The 18,225-nt window shown below is 42.1% G+C and overlaps 1 protein-coding gene across 4 annotated transcripts in view; it reads left to right on the top strand.

The window, feature by feature from the left end:
• FRMD4A (FERM domain containing 4A) overlaps positions 1-18,225 on the top strand; it is a 1,911,200-nt gene that overhangs the window by 1,112,122 nt on the left and 780,853 nt on the right. For all 4 annotated transcript variants that reach the window (XM_044087941.1, XM_044087942.1, XM_044087944.1 and 1 more), the window contains exon 9: positions 9,690-9,755. In XM_044087941.1, the coding sequence (XP_043943876.1) occupies positions 9,690-9,755 (66 nt within the window). The remainder of the gene's footprint in view (positions 1-9,689; positions 9,756-18,225) is intronic.

Here is an 18,225-nt window from a genome sequence, read left to right as displayed (position 1 = left end):
AAGATTTCTCAGAATCAAAAAAGAGGCTCCATGATTTCCTTCTTCTCCCACAGCACAGGTCTTTAGCCATACCCCCTGATGTTCATCATGTTTCACCGTTGCAGTCATTACAATTGGGTTATCCTGCTGTCAGGCTACCGCTGTCGGCCTGAATTCCAAAGTCCTGGTCCGGTGTCGGTTGCTGTCACCTCCTCCCTGATGTCAGTGCACCAGGGGTATAAAAGATGCAGCCGACCCCATTTTCTTCAGTCTTACTTGCCGCACAAGTGCCGGTCAGCCGACTCCTGAGATTTTCAAATTCAAATTTCAGATCCGAAGTCTTCATTAAAGCTAAGTACCCCGTTGGGGGAAACTATTTTCTTGCTCCAGGCCAATGTTAGAAAAAGTTAATAATTGTATTTCTTGTGGGAAGCAAATACCTCATAAGGATTTTCATTCTTACTGTATTCCTTGCCTAGGCCCTGACCACGACATTGCTAGTTGTCTGTTTTGTGCTAGATTTAACCAACGCACTATTAAGCCTCGGTTCGATATTGCATTTCATTACTTTGGCAGAAGGTTTAATTATATAATGCCGTTGGAACAGCCGACTACTGGAGTTTATAAAAAGCGCAAAGAAAAGGAGAGGCATCCGAGGTCCAAAACCGACGACGAGGTTTCTGCTAGGCCAATCGCCGGTTCTCAGTGAGGTGCTTTCCCAGCCCCTGATGCCCGCTACCTCAGAGCCACAGGCCACTTCCGTCTCCCACGCGGAGCCGACTAGGCTGCTGGATACTCAAGGTCTTGGACCCTCGGAAACTATTCCCTCAGATGGGTCTGGAGCCGCTGAGCAGGCATCGGCTTCTGAGGGTGTTTTCAGGCCTACACAGTTATATGTGAAAACGACTTCAGCTTCAAAATCAAAGACTAAAACTCCTCTAAAGACAAAGAAACAAGTACAACGTTCCCCTGGACAGGCCTCCATGCCTAAAAAACAGATGCTTAAAATGGCCGAAGACCTAATTACTTTGATCAGGGGTTCCCATCCCCCTCCTGATAAGAGGCCTAGGCAAGAGACAGAGTATGAATCTTCAGATCAGGTTTCCATTTCCTCTAATTCCTTTTCTGAACAGCAATACCCTCTTCCTCCCTATGAGGATTCTGATGCTGAAGAATCTGTTCCTTCAGCCTCGCCTCCTGAGGATTATTCTTTTGGGGGACCTTGCATACTATGAGGGAGCACTTCCACTGGGAGAGCCAAGATTATTCAGAATCTAAGAAAAGGCTCGGAGACTTCCTTTTACTACCTCGGCACAGGCCCCTTGCTATTCTTCCTGTTTTAGACATTGTAGATGTATTTTCAGGGTCCGGTCTGTCTCCGGACTCTCTACCTCCAGCTCCTGTTAAGCCAGACAGATACTACAGGGTTCCTGATTCACATAATATTCTTTATAAAAACCCTGCTGCTGACCCAGAAACAATCTCTCAGGGTCTCAAAGGGGTCAAGGCTTCCACTGCAAAAAACCCTATCCCCTCTGATAGGGATTCAAAGGCCCTGGACAGTTGGGGGAAAAAGATTTACACTTCTGCTACCTTGGCTGTAAGGGCTTTAAATTGTCAGTTTCATATGCTTAAATATCAGCAATACCTTATGTCACTGCTTAAACAGAAAATGTTGACAAATTCTGATTGTGCAGAAAACAAAGAAATGCAGGGTTTATTGCATGCAGCTGAACAAGTGGGAAAGCATACTTTGCAATGTGGTTTCGATTCTCTGGAGGCCTCCTGCAGGGCCGCTGTTACAGGTTCTGTCATTAGGAGGCATGCTTGGTTAAAGGAACAGAATCTGCCTGATCATGTTAAAGCAAAATTATTAGATGCTCCATTACAGCATGATACCTTGTTTGGTGTTAAAGCAGAAGAGGTGTTGAAGAAAATGGAGGACAAAGCTAAATCTATGCAAACAGTCAAGGATTTCTTACAGGTACAGCCTCTCAGATTTAGCAGGAACTGGCCTACAAAGAATTGGTCCTTTCCAGTGTCGGACAGGCCACAAAGAGGCAGATACAGAGGCCCCAGAGGCAGATCCCAACCCCAAGGCTCATACAGGTCTAAACAATGGGGTGCTTGTACCTCCAAAAGCGGAGGAGATAAATCACAGCCATACAGAAAACAGTCTCAATTACTTCCCCCTGCCAGCACCAAGCACTTAGCTTCTGGCAGCTCCTTTAGGAGGAAAACTAGCACTTTTCTCACCAAATTGGCACATGATCACCCAGGACAAATGGGTCTTGAATATAGTGTCACAAGGCTACAGTTTCCACTTTCACACCCTACCAAGGGCAAACGGTATGCCAGACCTGCCACACAACCAATGGGCAGAGGCACAAAAACAAGTTTCATCCCTCATGGACATGAGGGCCATTCAGCGAGTACCACAACAAGAGCAGGGACAAGGATTTTACTCAAGACTGTTCTTGGTGCCCAGAAAAGGACAAAGCCTGGAGACCAATACTGGACGTGTCTATTCTAAACACATTTTTGGATATTCCAAAATTCAAAATGTTGTCTCTGCAGCAGCTTCTGCCCATGCTGGGCAAGAAGGCTTGGCTTGTGACTTTAGACCTAAAAGAGGCATACCTGCATGTCCCAATCAGACAATCATGCAGAAGATACCTCAGATTTATAGCTGGCTCAATGCGCTACAAATTCTCTGCACTACCCTTTGGCTTATCTACTGCGCCCAGAGTCTTCACAGAATGTCTGGCACCAGTAATTGCATTTCACAGACAAAGAGGAATACAAATTTATCCTTATTTGGACGACTGTCTTATTCAAGCAGAGAACAAGGACTTTCTACTACAGCATCTGGCATTTGTAAAAAGATTACTAACATGCCTAGGGTACACAGTAAACAAGAAATCAAAACTAGTACCCTCTCAAGAGATAATATTCCTGGGTGCAAGCTTAAATACAACTGCCCAGATGGCTTATCTCACGCCAGACAAACAAAGAAAACTGACTACTTATTTCAAAATGTTGGCAACAAAGACCCAGTTAACTGCAAGTAAAATTCTGCAGGCTTTGGGCTTGATGGCATTCTGCATTCTGCTAATTCCATATGCAAAACTGCATATGAGGAAGCTACAATGGTATCTAAAAAGTGTTTGGACTCAACATTGCCACAACCTGGAAACAATAATTACCCTCATTCCCTGCCTGCAACAGGAGTTTTGATGGTGGGCAAAGAGGCCTGTCACCACAACAAGGGGCAGCCATTTACTTTACCCACAGCCAGCCAAACCTTAACAACATATGCATCAGATTATGCATGGGAGGCCCACCTGGCAGGAAAATGTATTCGGGGCATATGGACCCCAAAACAAATGCATCTACATATCAACCAAAAAGAGATGCTAGCTGTTCAAAATGCCCTGACAGCCTTCAAGGACTTACTTCATCCAGGACAACTACTGGTAAAGACGGACAACACCACTGTTATGTAGTATATAAACAAGCAGGGGACACGCACTCATACCCCCTTTGCAGATTAGCCATGGCACTGTGGGACACAGCTTTGACTTAACAAATACATCTTCAAGCTCAATTCCTGCCAGGAAAACAAAATATTCTGGCAGATGATTTAAGCAGAAACCTTATGGGCCCCCATGAGTGGAAACTAGATCCATAAGTCTTCAGCATGATAACAAAGAAATGGGGGAGCCCGGACATAGATCTATTTGCCTCTCCTCAAAATTATCAGTTGAAAAGTTTCTGCACAAGGACTTATCACAGACAAGCATGGAAAGTGGACGCCCTATCCTTCATTTGGAAAAACCTATCAGTTTACGCCTTTCCTCCTCTGCTTCTTTTTCCCAGGGTCCTACTGAAAGTCAGACAAGAGAAACCAGAGGTACTAATTGCCCCGGACTGGCCCCGCCAGTACTGGTACCCAATCCTAAAGAACTTGTCTCAATATCCAGCTTGGACATTACTTCAAAGACATCAGCTACTGTCCCAGCAAAACAATCGGATCATGCACAATCAACTCCAAACACTGAACCTGGCAGCATGGCTGATCATGTAGTTATGCAAACAACACCTCTCAGTAAAGCTGCGATGGATGTCATTTTGGATGCCAGAAGGTCTAGTACTAGAAAATCTTATGCTGATAAATGGAAGAGATTCTGTGCTTGGAGTCAAGCACAAGGAACTGATGCAGCAGAACCAAATATTCCTCGGATATTGCAATAATTGACTGAGATGCTTGACAAAGGCCTATCTTTCTCATCAATAAAAATCCATGCCTCTGCCATTTCGGCTCATTGCAATACAGAGCCACCAATCTTTTCTCATCCTTTACTAAAGCAGTATCTTAGAGGAGCCATAAAATATAAGGTCTCCCAAACGGTCACCAATACCTGCATGGGGCCTCAATTTTGTGTTGGAAAAGCTCACCCTGCCTCCATTTGAACCAGCTGCTACTGCAGATATAAAGTTCTTATCATGGAAAACAGCTCTGCTCCTAGCAATTACTTCAGCAAGAAGAGTCTCAGAGCTACAGGCCTTCATGGCTGTGGAGCCTTTTATCATATTTTACCCAGACAGGGTGTCTCTGAGGACCAGTCCATCATTTATGCCCAAGGTGGTTTTCAGTGTGGCTCTTAACCAAACTATTCATCTGCCAACCTTTTATCCAAATCCGCAGAACAAGGGGGAGAAAAATTCTGCATTCCTTGGACGTACACAGACAGCTAAGATTCTACTTGAGCAGGACTAAAGCTCTAAGAAAAACTGAGCAATTACTAGTGACATATGCTGCAGGATCAGAAGGAAAGGCTATTTCAAAGCAGACTATTTCAAAGTGGATAAGCCACTGCATTTGTTTCTTTTATTTACACCATGGCAAACCTGTGCCCAAGGGCATTTGGTCTCATTCCACCAGAGCTGCAGCTACATCAGCAGCCTTTCTCAGAGGAGTACCAACCAAAGACATTTTAGAGGCTGCTACTTGGAGTTCTGTTCACACCTTTACAAAGCATTATCATTTGCCTCTGTACTCTAAGTCCAGGGCAGGCTTTGCCACTGCAGTTCTGCAGGGCCTTATAGCCGCACCTAATGCTGTTTAGCTCCAGCCTCCGGTCCATAGCTTTGGAATTCTACCCAAATGTAATGATTGCAACAGTGAAACACGAAGAACATAGTACAGTTGTATATATTTACCATAAATATAGATGTTCGAGTGTATTCACTGTTGCAGTCCAGGTTACCCACCCGCCATCCCCCTTTCATTCTGGAGTTTATCTTTCCTTCTCTATCTTCTACAACCTATGTGGTGTATTTGCTTGTAGATTAAGGTAAAGTTTGCATTGATGCATGTATATATAGTTTATTTATATATATATATATATATATATATAATTTGCTACCTTTTTTGGGGGCACCTGACATCTGGGTCAAGAAAAACTAAAGAAAATGGCATCTGCTGCTTGTTTTATACCCTTGACGACCTGACTTCATGGAAGAGGAGACAGCAACCGACGCAGGACCCAAGACTTTGGAATTCAGGCTTACTGATGGCAACCTGCCAGCAGATTACCCAAATGTAATGACTGCAACAGTGAATACACTCGAACGTCTACATTTATGGTAAGTGTACACAACTGTACTTTATTTGGTCCATTTGTTCCTCCTTCCGTCCAACCTTTCAAGGGCAGTGGAAGAGGTAAGCAGGAGCTAGGGCTCATGAGCTCCTTTGCCCTTTTTGGTGTGATGTTAAAGCAGGTCCTGTGGTACTGACCCAGTGTTCTACAAAAACAGCAGCAAACATGTTCAAATAACTATTAATGCAAAAAAAAAGTGCTTGGGCTCAAGGATACACACACCCACCATTTATTCAGATCAAGCGGTTTTTTTTTTTTTGAAGTGCTTAATCTAAATAAAAGGTATATGTATCTTGGAGCCCAAGCATTGTTTTGATTACTACTTCCATACATATGCCAAACTTAAGCTATGGTGTTACATGGTGCTGCTAAGGCCAGAGGGTGTGTTAGTACATACAAAGTATCCTGTGCACCCAGTTGTTCACTGGGTGTCAGTAGTGCAGTCCACATGGCCCCACATCCCTCACCCCACACAAAGGACGAGTAAGTTTGCATTAGCTGCTTACGTTCACCCCTTTTGGCCAGCCCCTTCAGCACCTAGTTACTAATTTATCCTGGGTCATCTGGGGTGTAGTTATGGATTTTGCTCTATGTGCAATAGAGCCAACTTAAACTCCCAGTCTTTGATATGGAAACATTCTTGTACACTTTTTCTTTAAGAACAAACTCTTTCATGTCTAAAGTAGCTTCTGAGCATCCCTTGAAACCACTCTGAAAGTTCTGAGTTTTTATTTTTCTAAACAGAAAATATAGGCAAATATTTTTACTTTGCATGGATGTACATAGGGGACTTGGATATTACAATGAAAGAATCAAACTATACATTCTGTTGACTAGTCACTAAGAAGTGTTTGTCCAGCTGGTTAGCTAATTGCTCTACTTTTTGTTATAATTAGTGCAAAAAAATCTAACGGGACAGGTTAGAATTAGATCCAACAGGTCATCAACTGCTATTGAAGCCTTATCAAAACTATATGTGCACAAAGTATTTGTAAAGCTGTAGCTTTGGACATCCAGTCACACATTTCTAAACAGTTTAAGCTACTCAGTCTAGGAGGAGGGCAGGTTTTACTTCATCTATACTGCAGGGCATGCTTTAGACCGTCTGCCCATTGTGGAGACCCAAGGGAATGGTTTTTGGTGGTTCTCGAGTAATTTTATGACATTATTGAGCTACCAAGAAACTAACAGCTCTATCCCTTTACTCAGTGTCGTAAACACTTCTGTTGAGAGAGCTATGTCTCAATTACTGCACCATTAGAGACCTGATTGTTCTGGACCTACTCTTTCTTTGCAAGTCCAGTATCTCCACCAATACTAGAACTAGGGACCAAAATCCCCTCCAATAGATAAACCTCTGGAAAAAAAATTTCCTGCATGTTAAGCAGTGCAACATGCTTTCTTCCTTTAAATGCAAACTTGATGAATCGATAGGTTCCCACAAATTTATTCCTGGATTGTCAAGCATGGTCCTCCTGAGAATAGAGGTACAGCCTACGGGAAGGTACTGACAAAGCAGGAATGGTGGCCTTGAAATATCTCTGAATATAATTTTGCAGCAGGGATTGTTATGAACAAATATACAGCTGTCAGAGTTCCCTTCACACAACAGTAGATGTTGCTTCTGGATGGGTACCTTATTCTTGTACTATGCACATGTTGGGCTTGGTCTAGTGCATATAATATGTTACCACTGTTTTTTGTTCACACCATTTTTTATGTTTGGTGTTTACTACAGATAGCTTATATGAGGGAACTTGTATCAGTAGGATTTTGGTACTGTTACTCTTTTCTCAGTCTGTTTTATCATGGAATAATAGTATATGTTAATGCAACAACATTCTTGGCCTCTTCTGGGCACACAAGAACAAAGGTGTGCAATATTGTGCTTCTTAGTGACATCCAGCTGCTGAAAAGATCTGGCTTGGAAGACTGTTGTCCACCTTCAGCAAGAATGCATATCATTGTGTGATTTCCTAAAAACAATGTCTTAATAGTCTAACATTTATTGTTATAGTAGCTGTAATGAGACTGCCATGCCTCATGGTAAGTACTGTACAGAAATGTCATGCCTTTGCCTTTATTTATAGGTAGTGTATACATTTTGTTCCACTTTGGAGGTAAAATAGTAAATAAATTCTGTGTCAGTGAAGCTGCTGTTCTTACCATTTGGATAATAGTAACATTACACAGTAGAATTGGTCACCCTTTGTAAGGGCCTTATAATAGCTGATAGGAGCTGGTTGGTGGCAGTGATAAACTACCTTATAGTCTGGGCAGAAGGGGGCATAGCCATTAAACCTATGCCAGCCTTCCCCAGGAGTGTCTATGGGTTTGTATATAAATCGAATCTTAAAGGGTGTTTGTGGTCAGCTACCTGGGCAGAGGCATGAAGCACTCGGACAGAGAGAATGCTGGAGGTTTTGGCTTGACCACTCAGCTGAGATCTCAACCCTATAGCTGTGCCAATGGGGAGACTTATTGGGGATCTGTGGAGAGAGGGAGAAACCAGCCCCAGACTGGTTATGATCTCTGTGTGCTCTTAAGGGAAATTGTACTTTACTGTGTGTGTACTTGCCATCTCCCCAACGTGCACGTCCCTCACTGGTGCTAATGGTGAGGATTGAGGCTCCTTGATTACTGGGCCAGTGCAGGGCCATCACATATTAATTTTAATATTTATATATCTTTAATTTTAATATTAATATTGTAAAACAGTAGGCACTTACTGTCACTATGTGGATTATGGGCTCCCTATTGAAATGTTGGCTGCTGATAAGCCAAAAAAAAGACCAAAAACTGATAAAAAAGTGAATCTCAAAAATTACTCTTCTCCTTTAAACAGCTTTTTGCAGGAGGGCTTGCCCTGTACCCCCCTCCATACCCCCTGAACTTGTATACATCAACTCTGAGATCAGTATACCTCAAAGAAAAGGGAATATTCCAAGAAATGGCATCTGGGACACCAAGTCCATTCTTTTGGTAAGTGAGTCTCCATATTTCAAGACTCAGTCTACTGGGTCCCGAAATTTCAAATGGTTACCAGATTATGCCCCGTTTGTCCTAACCTTTTCTTCATTGTAAACCTAGATGCTATAAAAACAAGTACTGACTAAACAATAACGTGTATTTGGATGTGGGCAATGTAGGGATTACCTTCAGCAAGTGTAGTTTGGTGAAGTCTTTGTGATCAAACACAGACAGCTGTGAGTAAGCCACTGTTATCTCACAAAAAATATAGTTCAGTGATGTACAGTGCTATTTAAAAAAAAAAATCCTCATCTTTTTTAGATAATTCTGTTGTATATTGGAGCGTTATTTCCTTTGTATCTTTCTCCTTCAACTTAAGTCCGTAGTGTGCATACATGTGAAAGTGCTCTTGAAAATATTTGTTAAACAGTTTGAGAAGTAGGAACATCTGCAGTTCTATTTTCAGTGTGGGTCTGTAATTTTTAATATTGAAAGCTTTTCATTTTTAACTTTGTTTTATGATTGCACAGTACTCTAAACAGTCCCTGGACACACAAAGATCCTATAGTGAACATGAGGATGCTTGTACTGTGCCTGAACTTCATGCAGTCAATGACATTTTTATGTCCCTTTTTAGTGAGAATGCTGTTGAAGGAGCTAGTTCGGCATGTTTTTGTTTAACACTTAAAAAGCAGTGATGTTTAAATTTAATTTCAGTGGTTACTGAAAAAGGGGTTAACGTTTTAAATTAGATTCTGTTAATGGAACAGTTTGTGGAAGAAAGAATATGGTGGCTGTATTTTTTTTTGTTTTTTTAGTTGCAGGGATGTATTTTGTTGTCAGTGTGGCTGACAAACTTATTTTTGTCAGTGATGCTGAATTTGTTATTTGCATGAAGATTGTACAGTCAGCATTCATGTTTCTGAATATAAATTCCATTTCTCTTCTGCTGTGCTATAATATTTATAATGGGATTGCCTTCTTTATAATGCTTTAAGTTAATTTTTTTACATTGTTAGTAATCATATGATGAATAAAGTTATTATACATTTAATTGCTTTTACTTTTCAATTTTAGTGAAGACAGAGTGATAGAATACTATAAGAAGCTCAGCAGTCAAACACGAGGTCAAGCCATTGTAAAGTAAGTAGGCAACTTGCAGAAGCTGTTTTGTTATTCGTATGTTTCACACTTTTATTTCTTTACATTCTGTTGTTCATCACCTGATGCATCTCTCACAGACTGAAATGGCACTTAGTCTAATGTTTAAGTAGACTGACACCTTTAACCTCTCTGAGAGCTTCCATGTTTACATCGTGTGATGTGGATGTTCCATGCTATCCAGTAAATGCTGACAAACCTTACCGCATGAAGATCTGTTTGTCTCATCGTTTGAGCATCCTGATATGCCAAGTATTCCATAGTGTCGTATGTGATCACATGTAAGTTATTTTGTCTTTCTTTTGAGAAATGGTGCTGCTACAGCTACCAGATAACTTAACTCTCCATGATAATTTGGCTGAAAACAAGCACTTATGGATTCGTAAGTTTGATTTATTCTTGACTGTAAGTGGTATCTCCTAGAAGCCTGAAATATGCAGTGTGCTGTGTTTTTGCATGTCACATGGGTAGAAGCCCTGAGTACTTACAGAAGGTTTGGGTTTGAAGAGGGGGAAAAAGAGAATATTCCTTTAATAAAACACAAGTTTCAAGAGTTTTAGTGGGTCAAGGAGTTATTTGCTTGTATATTCGCTGTTGCTGATCATGAAGGCACATGATTCCATTGTGTCCTGATGCTTGTATTACTGAATTAAAGAACTGAGCCAAAGACACTATTACTGAATTAAAGAACTGAGCCAAAGACTGTATTACTGAATTAAAGAGCTACGCCAAAGACTATTTGCTTGTTGATGTGTGGATTCATTATTATGATATAGACTCACTTGTGGTATCAGAAAGTAAAGACAAGGAACAAGTTTCTTTGTGAATGAGAATTAACATTAAAGCACCAGCAAAAATAGCATAGAGAAAGAGAAATGAAGCCCTATGTATGGCCCATATGGTTCTCTTGTTTGATGGCACAGGCCTATCCTATGGCGGGGGGGGTATGCACCAAGGGCATATGTGAGCAAGTTTTTTTTCTTTGGTGGAGATCAAGGAAACAGAGACACTGTGTATCCCGTGAGTGAGTGGGTGTGTAAAAGTGAAGGGTAGGGCAGCTTTAATGCCCAGTATACACACCACTTGTGGACTGTTGCTGGGCAGAGGCAAGCAGGAGTAGGGAATGAACACAATATTTTCAAGCCACTATTGATCCACCATTGTTAGCAGCTTACATAGTGGCCTCCCTTGCCCCCCAGTGTTGGAATAATGCAAGGGCTGATATGGTGCTGATAATCGGAAGGCAGTGGTGATAATGCCTAAAACAACTGATATGTGCATACTGAGTGAAGTTACATCATCACAGTTAAAAGAGAAGTGTATAAAGTAATCCACTAGCTAAAAGTAAAATGCTGTGAAAATGAGTCATGGGAGCATTGGCAAGCATGACAAGCACAAGAAATGTGTCATTGATAAGTATGGAAAGAGTTGACTGTAAACATGACAAAATGTTCTATAGTTAATCAGGTATGTACAGTCCTTAGAAAAAGAAGTCAGTCTGTTGTGTGTGTAAAAATAAAGGAATCATTTTCATTCAGATAGATTGACTGTATTAGAACAAAGTGCTGAAAATGAGTGCATGACGTTTGTTGAAAATGTGCACAGAGAACACTGTATGCATGAAAAAATGCACAGATAAGTTACAGCCACACCAAAAGAAATCTGGACAGAAAAAAAGATTAATAAATAAATAAAATCTTTAGTATTTAGATTAGACTGACACAGGGTGAATGATTATTTTGAACATTTGTAGTACTTAGGTTGAATGAGTGCACTGACTCTAGTAACATATAGATTGCTTAATTAGTCTGGTCATCATGTAAAATTCTTAGATCAGAAAGTGCTTACATGTGGATGTGCAAATAAAAATACAAGATTCATTTGCATATGGTTGATGTACCAAGTATTCCACCATGTTTGTTGAAGACTTGAAATGATGAAAGGAATTCTCAATGTGACTGCAGAGTATTTAGCTATGAAAGGTATGATGAGTTACTTAAAGGTAAGAATGATTGCTTTACTGGCTGTGGCAGTTTGCCTGTTGGTGGTCATATTAAGACAGATCCTGCTCCATTACATCATCCAAGGAAAGTTCTAGTAGCTTTGAGTAGGAGAAGGAGCTATGTGGAGATTATGAATATGATTAAGAAACAGATGACCTTGTTGAATAAATTAATATAATTGTAAAACAAGATGAAATATGCATCTGTATCGATGCACATTATGTTACTAAACTTGTAACAAGAGAGCAGTTCTAATTTTGTGGTGTCTGCCATGCCTGCCAGAAGTAAGGTCATTTTCAATATGTGGTGCTTATCAGGAATTTTTAGTAAATTAAGGCTGAGGAAAATTCAGAGATGTGTGCATTTAATTCACTTGTGGGATGTAAAGAATTTTGAGCCTTAAATCTTTTGTATATCAACAGTAACTGAAGTGTTTTAGAGAGTTGTTGCACAGAGATCATCTAAGGACTTACATACTTGAGTGGGGTTGGACTAATAAAGCTTGTAATACAGAACTGACCAAGTTATTGAAGAGTATGAAATAGAATAGCTTCAGGTTGAAAAAAAGTAATTGTGAAATTAGATTTATATAATTGAGATATATGGGTCATATCCTAACATCTGAAGGCTTATAACTCGATACTAAGAAAATCAGGGCAGTTGTGTAAATGCTACTTCCAGGAAATAAACAAGCTTTCTTAAGATTACCTTGTATGATGTAGCATCTTTCCAAGTTTATTCTGAGTTTGTCTTTTTCAAGTTTGTTATTAAAGAAACTGAGCTGCAAAATATGTAGTGGTACTGGAATGTAAAATAAGAAATGAAATGCTTGTTACATTTGCATCTGCACACCTACTTGAGAATGTTGATATCAGGCTTACCAAACCCCAAGTTACTGAACAAAGAATACTGCCATCTCAGGTCAATGCAGAGGTAAAGAACTTAAAAACTGTCCTAAAGTTCTGACCCCTTAATGTGGAGGCTCTGATGTTCTTTGTATTTCATTGTTGCAGTCATCACATTTGGGTTATCTGCTTGCAGTAGCCCTCAGTCGGCCTGATTATCAAAGTCTTGGGTCCTGTGTCGGTTGCTGTCGCATCTTCCATGACGTCAGGTAGTCAGGGGTATAAAGCATGCAGCCGACGCCATTACATCAGTCTTTCTTGCCGTGCGGTGCCCAAAGCAGAAACAGTTCGCAAATGCCGGTCGGCCGACTCCTGAATTTATCGTTTGAGTTTCAGAACTGAAGTCTTCAACTAAGCTAAGTACCCCGTTGGGCAACCTTTTTCTTGCTCTAAACCTTTCTTGTGGAAAGCAAATACCTCATAAAGATTTTCATTCGTACTGCATTCCTTGCTTAGGCCCAGACCACGATGTACCTCGCTGTCGGTTTTGTGCCTTATTCAAACCTCGAACTATTCATCGTCAGTTCATTTACGCTTCTTAATATTTTGGTACTCAGTTAAATTACCCAGAAATGGCTTCGGTAAGCCACCCGACTACCGACATTCCGAAAAAACACAAAGATAAAGACAGACTGCATAGGTCCAAAACTTCCAATGACTCTTCTCCTACGCTAGTCCCCAGTTCGCCAGTACACAGGCGCTTTTGCAGCCCCTGATACCCGCTACTTCAGATTCACAGGCCTCTACTGAGACCCATTCGGAGTCTGGTATGCCGCGAGATGCTTCCGCGACTGTGTAACCTACAGATGTCTCTACCTTGGATGGGTCTGGAGCCACTGTGCAGGCACCGGCTTCTGAGGGTGTATTCAGGCCTACTGACTTGCATATTAAACTAATGCCATCTTCTTCTTCAAGGCCTAAAACTCTATCCATGCCTAGAAAACCAATGCCCAGATCGCATGGTCAGGCCTCTATGCCTAAAAAACCAATTATAAGAATGGCTGAAGACCTTATTACTCTAATCAGAGGAAGCCACCCTTCCCCCTCTAAGAGACCTAGGACTGATTTTCCTTCTGATTCTTCTGATCAGGACTCTGAAATTTCTGTTTCCACTGATGACCAGGATTTTACCCTTATCTACCTATGAGGATTCTGTTGCAGAGGACTCCATTCCCTCTGCTTCCCCTCCAGAGGATTTCTCTTTTGGTGAAACCTTGCATACTCGCATTTCCACTGAGAAAGCCAGGATTACTCTGACTCCAAAAAAGAGGCTTAGGGATTTCATACTTCTGCCCCAACACATGCCTTTAGCTATAACTCCTGTATTGGACATTGTTGATGATGCCTTCTCTGAATCTAACCTGGCCCCTGACTCTTTACCTCCTGCTCCCAGAAAACCTGATAGGTATGATAGGTATTACAGGGTTCCTAACTATCAAGTTCCTTTTTAAAAATCCTACTGCGGATCCTGAAACCATTTCACAGTGACCCAAGGGCATTAAGGCTACTACTGCCAAAAATCCTACCCCCTCTAATAGAGATTCCAGGGTGCTGGATAGATGGGGTAAGAAGGTGTACACAGCATCCTTGAGCATTAGGGCCTTAAACTGCCAGCTTCATATGTTAAATTATCAGCAGCATATTATTGGATTGCTTAAACAGAAATTGATGTTGATTCCTGACGGTACTGAAAATAAAGATTTACAGGATTTAATGCATTCTGCTGAACAAGTTGGAAAACATACTTTGCAATGTGGTTTTGATTCATTAGAGGCATCTTGCAGGGCTGCTGTCACTGGGTCTGTACTTAGAAGGCATGCTTGGCTTAAGGAGCAATCTTTGCCAGATCATGTTAAGGCTAAATTGCTGGAAGCTCCCTTAAACCAAGACCGCCTGTTTGGCAACAAAGCAGAAGAAGTACTTAAAAAGATGAAGGAAAAAGCTAAATCTATGCAAACTGATTTCCTGCAAGTAGAACTTCCCAGATTTAGTAGGCATTGGCCCTCTAAGAATTGGTCCTTTCCTGCCTCTTCCAGGCCTTCTCAGCCCAAACCCAGACCCAGCAGAACACCCAGACTGCATTCCCAAGGAACTCACAGGACTAAGCATTGGAGGGCTACCACTTCCAAAGCAGGAAGTAGTAAGACTCCCCCCTATGGTAAATTGTCTCAATGACTTAACTTTAAATCTTCCAAGCCCTGCTCAACTGACTGTTCCTTTAGGGGCCAGATTGCCCTGCAGGCAAAAAAGTGGGAACTCATTACCCAGGACAAATGGGTTTTACATATAGTTTCCCAAGGATACAGATTCAACTTCCACTCCTTACCAACCCCAAACGGTTGGCCAAATCTACCCACAAATCAGTGGGCTGAGGCTCAAAAGCAAGTTATCTTTCTTTTAAGCATCAGGGCTATTCAACCTGTCCCAGAAGAAAAATGGGGACAAGGTTTCTACTCCAGACTTTTTCTGGTACTCAGAAAAGACAACTCCTGGCGTCCTATCCTGGACCTGTCTATCCAAAACACATTTTTGGTAATCCCAAAATTCAAGATGCTAACTCTTCATCAGCTGCTTCCTGTACTTGGCAAAGATGCCTGGTTGGCAACATTGGATTTAAAGGAAGCCTACCTGCACATACCAATAAGGCATCTTGCAGAAGATACCTACTCCTCAAAGTAGGCTACATGCACTATCAGTTCTCTGCACTGCCTTTTGGCTTATCTACTGCGTCCAGGGTATTCACAAAGTGCCTAGCTCCAGTCATTGCCTTTTGCAGGCAAAGAAATATTCAAATATACCCATACCTGAACGATTGTCTAATTCAGGCAGAAAGCCAGGACATACTATTGAATCATCTGGCATTTGTAAATAAATTGCTAACTTCTCTGGGGTACACCATAAATGAAAAGAAATCCCATCTTGTACCCTGCCAGCAAATTGTATTCCTGGGAGCAAGCTTGAATACAACTCCCCAGATGGCCTACCTCACGCCAGAGAAACACGTTCATTTGACAGCCTACTTCCAACTACTGGCCAGAAAGACCCAGCTATCTGCAAGGAAAATAATGCAAGCCCTGGGGTTTATGCTCTCCTGCATTCTGTTAATTCCATATGCAAGACTGCATATGAGGAAACTACAGTGGTATCTAAAAAGTCTATGGTGTCAACATTCTCAAGATCTAGAATCAATGATTCCTATCATACCTTGTCTACAGATAAAGTTCCTTTGGTGGGCAGAGGCCTGCCAGCAAAACAAGGGACTGCCATTCACTCCACCCCCTGCCACCCAAACCCTAACAACAGATGCATCAGACTATGCATGGGGGGCTCACTTGGCAGAGAAGTACATTCAGGGCAAATGGAATCCAAGTCAAATGCACCTGCATATCAATCAAAAAGAAATGTTAGCTGTACAGAATGCTCTGACAGCCTTCAATGACCACATTCTTCCAGGACAATTATTGGTAAAGACGGACAACACCACTGTTATGTGGTGCATAAACAAGCAGAGAGGAACCCACTCATACCCTCTCTGCAGACTAGCCATGGCTCTGTGGAACACAGCCTTGAGCTACCAAGTGCACCTACAGGCTCAATTTCTGCCAGGAAAGTTAAATACACTGGCAGACGACCTAAGCAGAAATCTCATGGACCCACATGAGTGGAAACTGCAACCAAAGATATTCAACATGTTGGGAAATAAAAATTGGGAACCCAGAGATAGACCTGTTTGCCTCTCCCCCCCCCCCCCAGAACTACCAATTGGACAAATGCTGCACAAGGACTCCACACAAACAAGCTTGGAAAGTGGATGCCCTGTCCTTCACCTGGAAAAAGCTATCAGTTTATGCCTTTCTCCCTCTGCCTCTCCTCTCTAAGGTACTACCAAAGATCAAACAGGACAAACCAAGGACAATACTGATTGCACCAGACTGGCCATGCCAACACTGGTGTACCCCCTCTTGCGCAGTGTGTCACTGCTGACACTATGGCACCTGCCTCAGACCCCTATCCTGCTGTCCTAGCAGGAGGGCCAGATTCTGCACTCACAGCTTCAAACCTTGAACCTGGCAGCCTGGCTAATTACCTGATCTCTGTTACCATCCCTCAGTAAACAAGTGATGGATGTCATTCTGGAGGCAAGGAGGCCTAGTACTAGAAAATCCTATGCTGAAAAATGAATAAGATTCTGTTCATGAAGCCAAACTCAGGGGATGGGCACAGCAGCGCCCACTTTACCTCAGATTCTTTAATACTTAACTGAGATGCTTCACAAGGGCCTTTCCTTTTCCTCCATCAAAATTCATGCCTCGGCCATTTCAGCTCATTACAATACAGAACCACCCCTCTTCTCTTATCTACTGTTGAAGCAGTTCCTCAGAGGGGCCAAAAACTTAAGACCACCCAGGAGAGCTCCTACTCCAGCCTGGGACCTCAACTGTGTATTAGAAAAACTCACTCTACCTCCCTTTGAGCCAGCTGCAAATGCAGAGTTGAAATTACTTTCTTGGAAAACAGCCTTCCTTCTAGCCATCACTTCAGCAAGAAGAGTGTCTGAATTACAGGCCCTCATGGCAGTGGAGCCTTTCATCATCTTTCATGCGGATAGGGTATCCCTCAGGACCAATCCCTCCTTTGTGCCCAAGGTGGTATCCAGTGTGGCCCTTAATCAGTCCATTCATTTGCTTACCTTCTTTTCTGATCCACAGAACTAGGGGGAACACTCATTGGATGTGCACAGACAAGTTAGATTTTACTTGGATAGGACTAAACCTCTCAGAAATCTGAACAGCTGCTGGTTGCATTTGCTGCAGGGGCAGAGGGGAAGGCTGTTTCAAAGCAAACCATTTCTAAGTGTATAGGCCACTGCATTCATTTCTGCTATAAGCACCATGGAAAAACCTACCCCACAGGGGATTAGACCACATTCAACCAGGGCTGCATCTACCCCTACAGCCTTTCTCAGAGGTGTCCCTACCAGGGACATCCTAGAAGCTGCTACCTGGAGTTCTGTACATACCTTCACCAAGCATTACCATTTGCCATTTTTTTCTAAATCCAGAGCTGGTTTTGCCACTGCAGTCTTGCAGGGCCTTATAGCTGGTCCTAATGCTATCTAATTTCCTCCTCCCATCCTTGGCTTTGGGAATCTACCCAAATGTAATGACTGCAACAGTGAAGCATGAAGAACATAGTACGGTTGTGTACACTTATCATAAATGTAGGTGTTCAAATGTATTCGCTGTTGCAGTCCTGGTTACCCTTCCTCCAGCCCCCTGGCTTCTTTTGTCTATACCTCTATTCTTGTTTACTATGCTTAAAGCTTTTTGGTGTATTTGCTTTTTTGTTGGAGGTGTAACCTTGTATATAATTGCTTCCCATTATGGGGGCACCCGACATCTGGGGCAAGAAAAACTGATGTAATGGCATCGGCTGCATGCTTTATACCCCTGACTACCTGACGTCATGGAAGATGAGACATTAACCAATGCAGGACCCAAGACTTTGATGATCAGGCCGACTGAGGGCTACTGCAAGGAGATA

This window comes from Protopterus annectens, chromosome 11.part0 (genome assembly GCF_019279795.1).
Source record: "Protopterus annectens isolate FY-2018-M chromosome 11.part0, PAN1.0, whole genome shotgun sequence".
NCBI classification, from domain to species: Eukaryota; Metazoa; Chordata; order Ceratodontiformes; family Protopteridae; genus Protopterus; species Protopterus annectens.
This window is presented reverse-complemented; position numbering and strand designations above follow the sequence as displayed.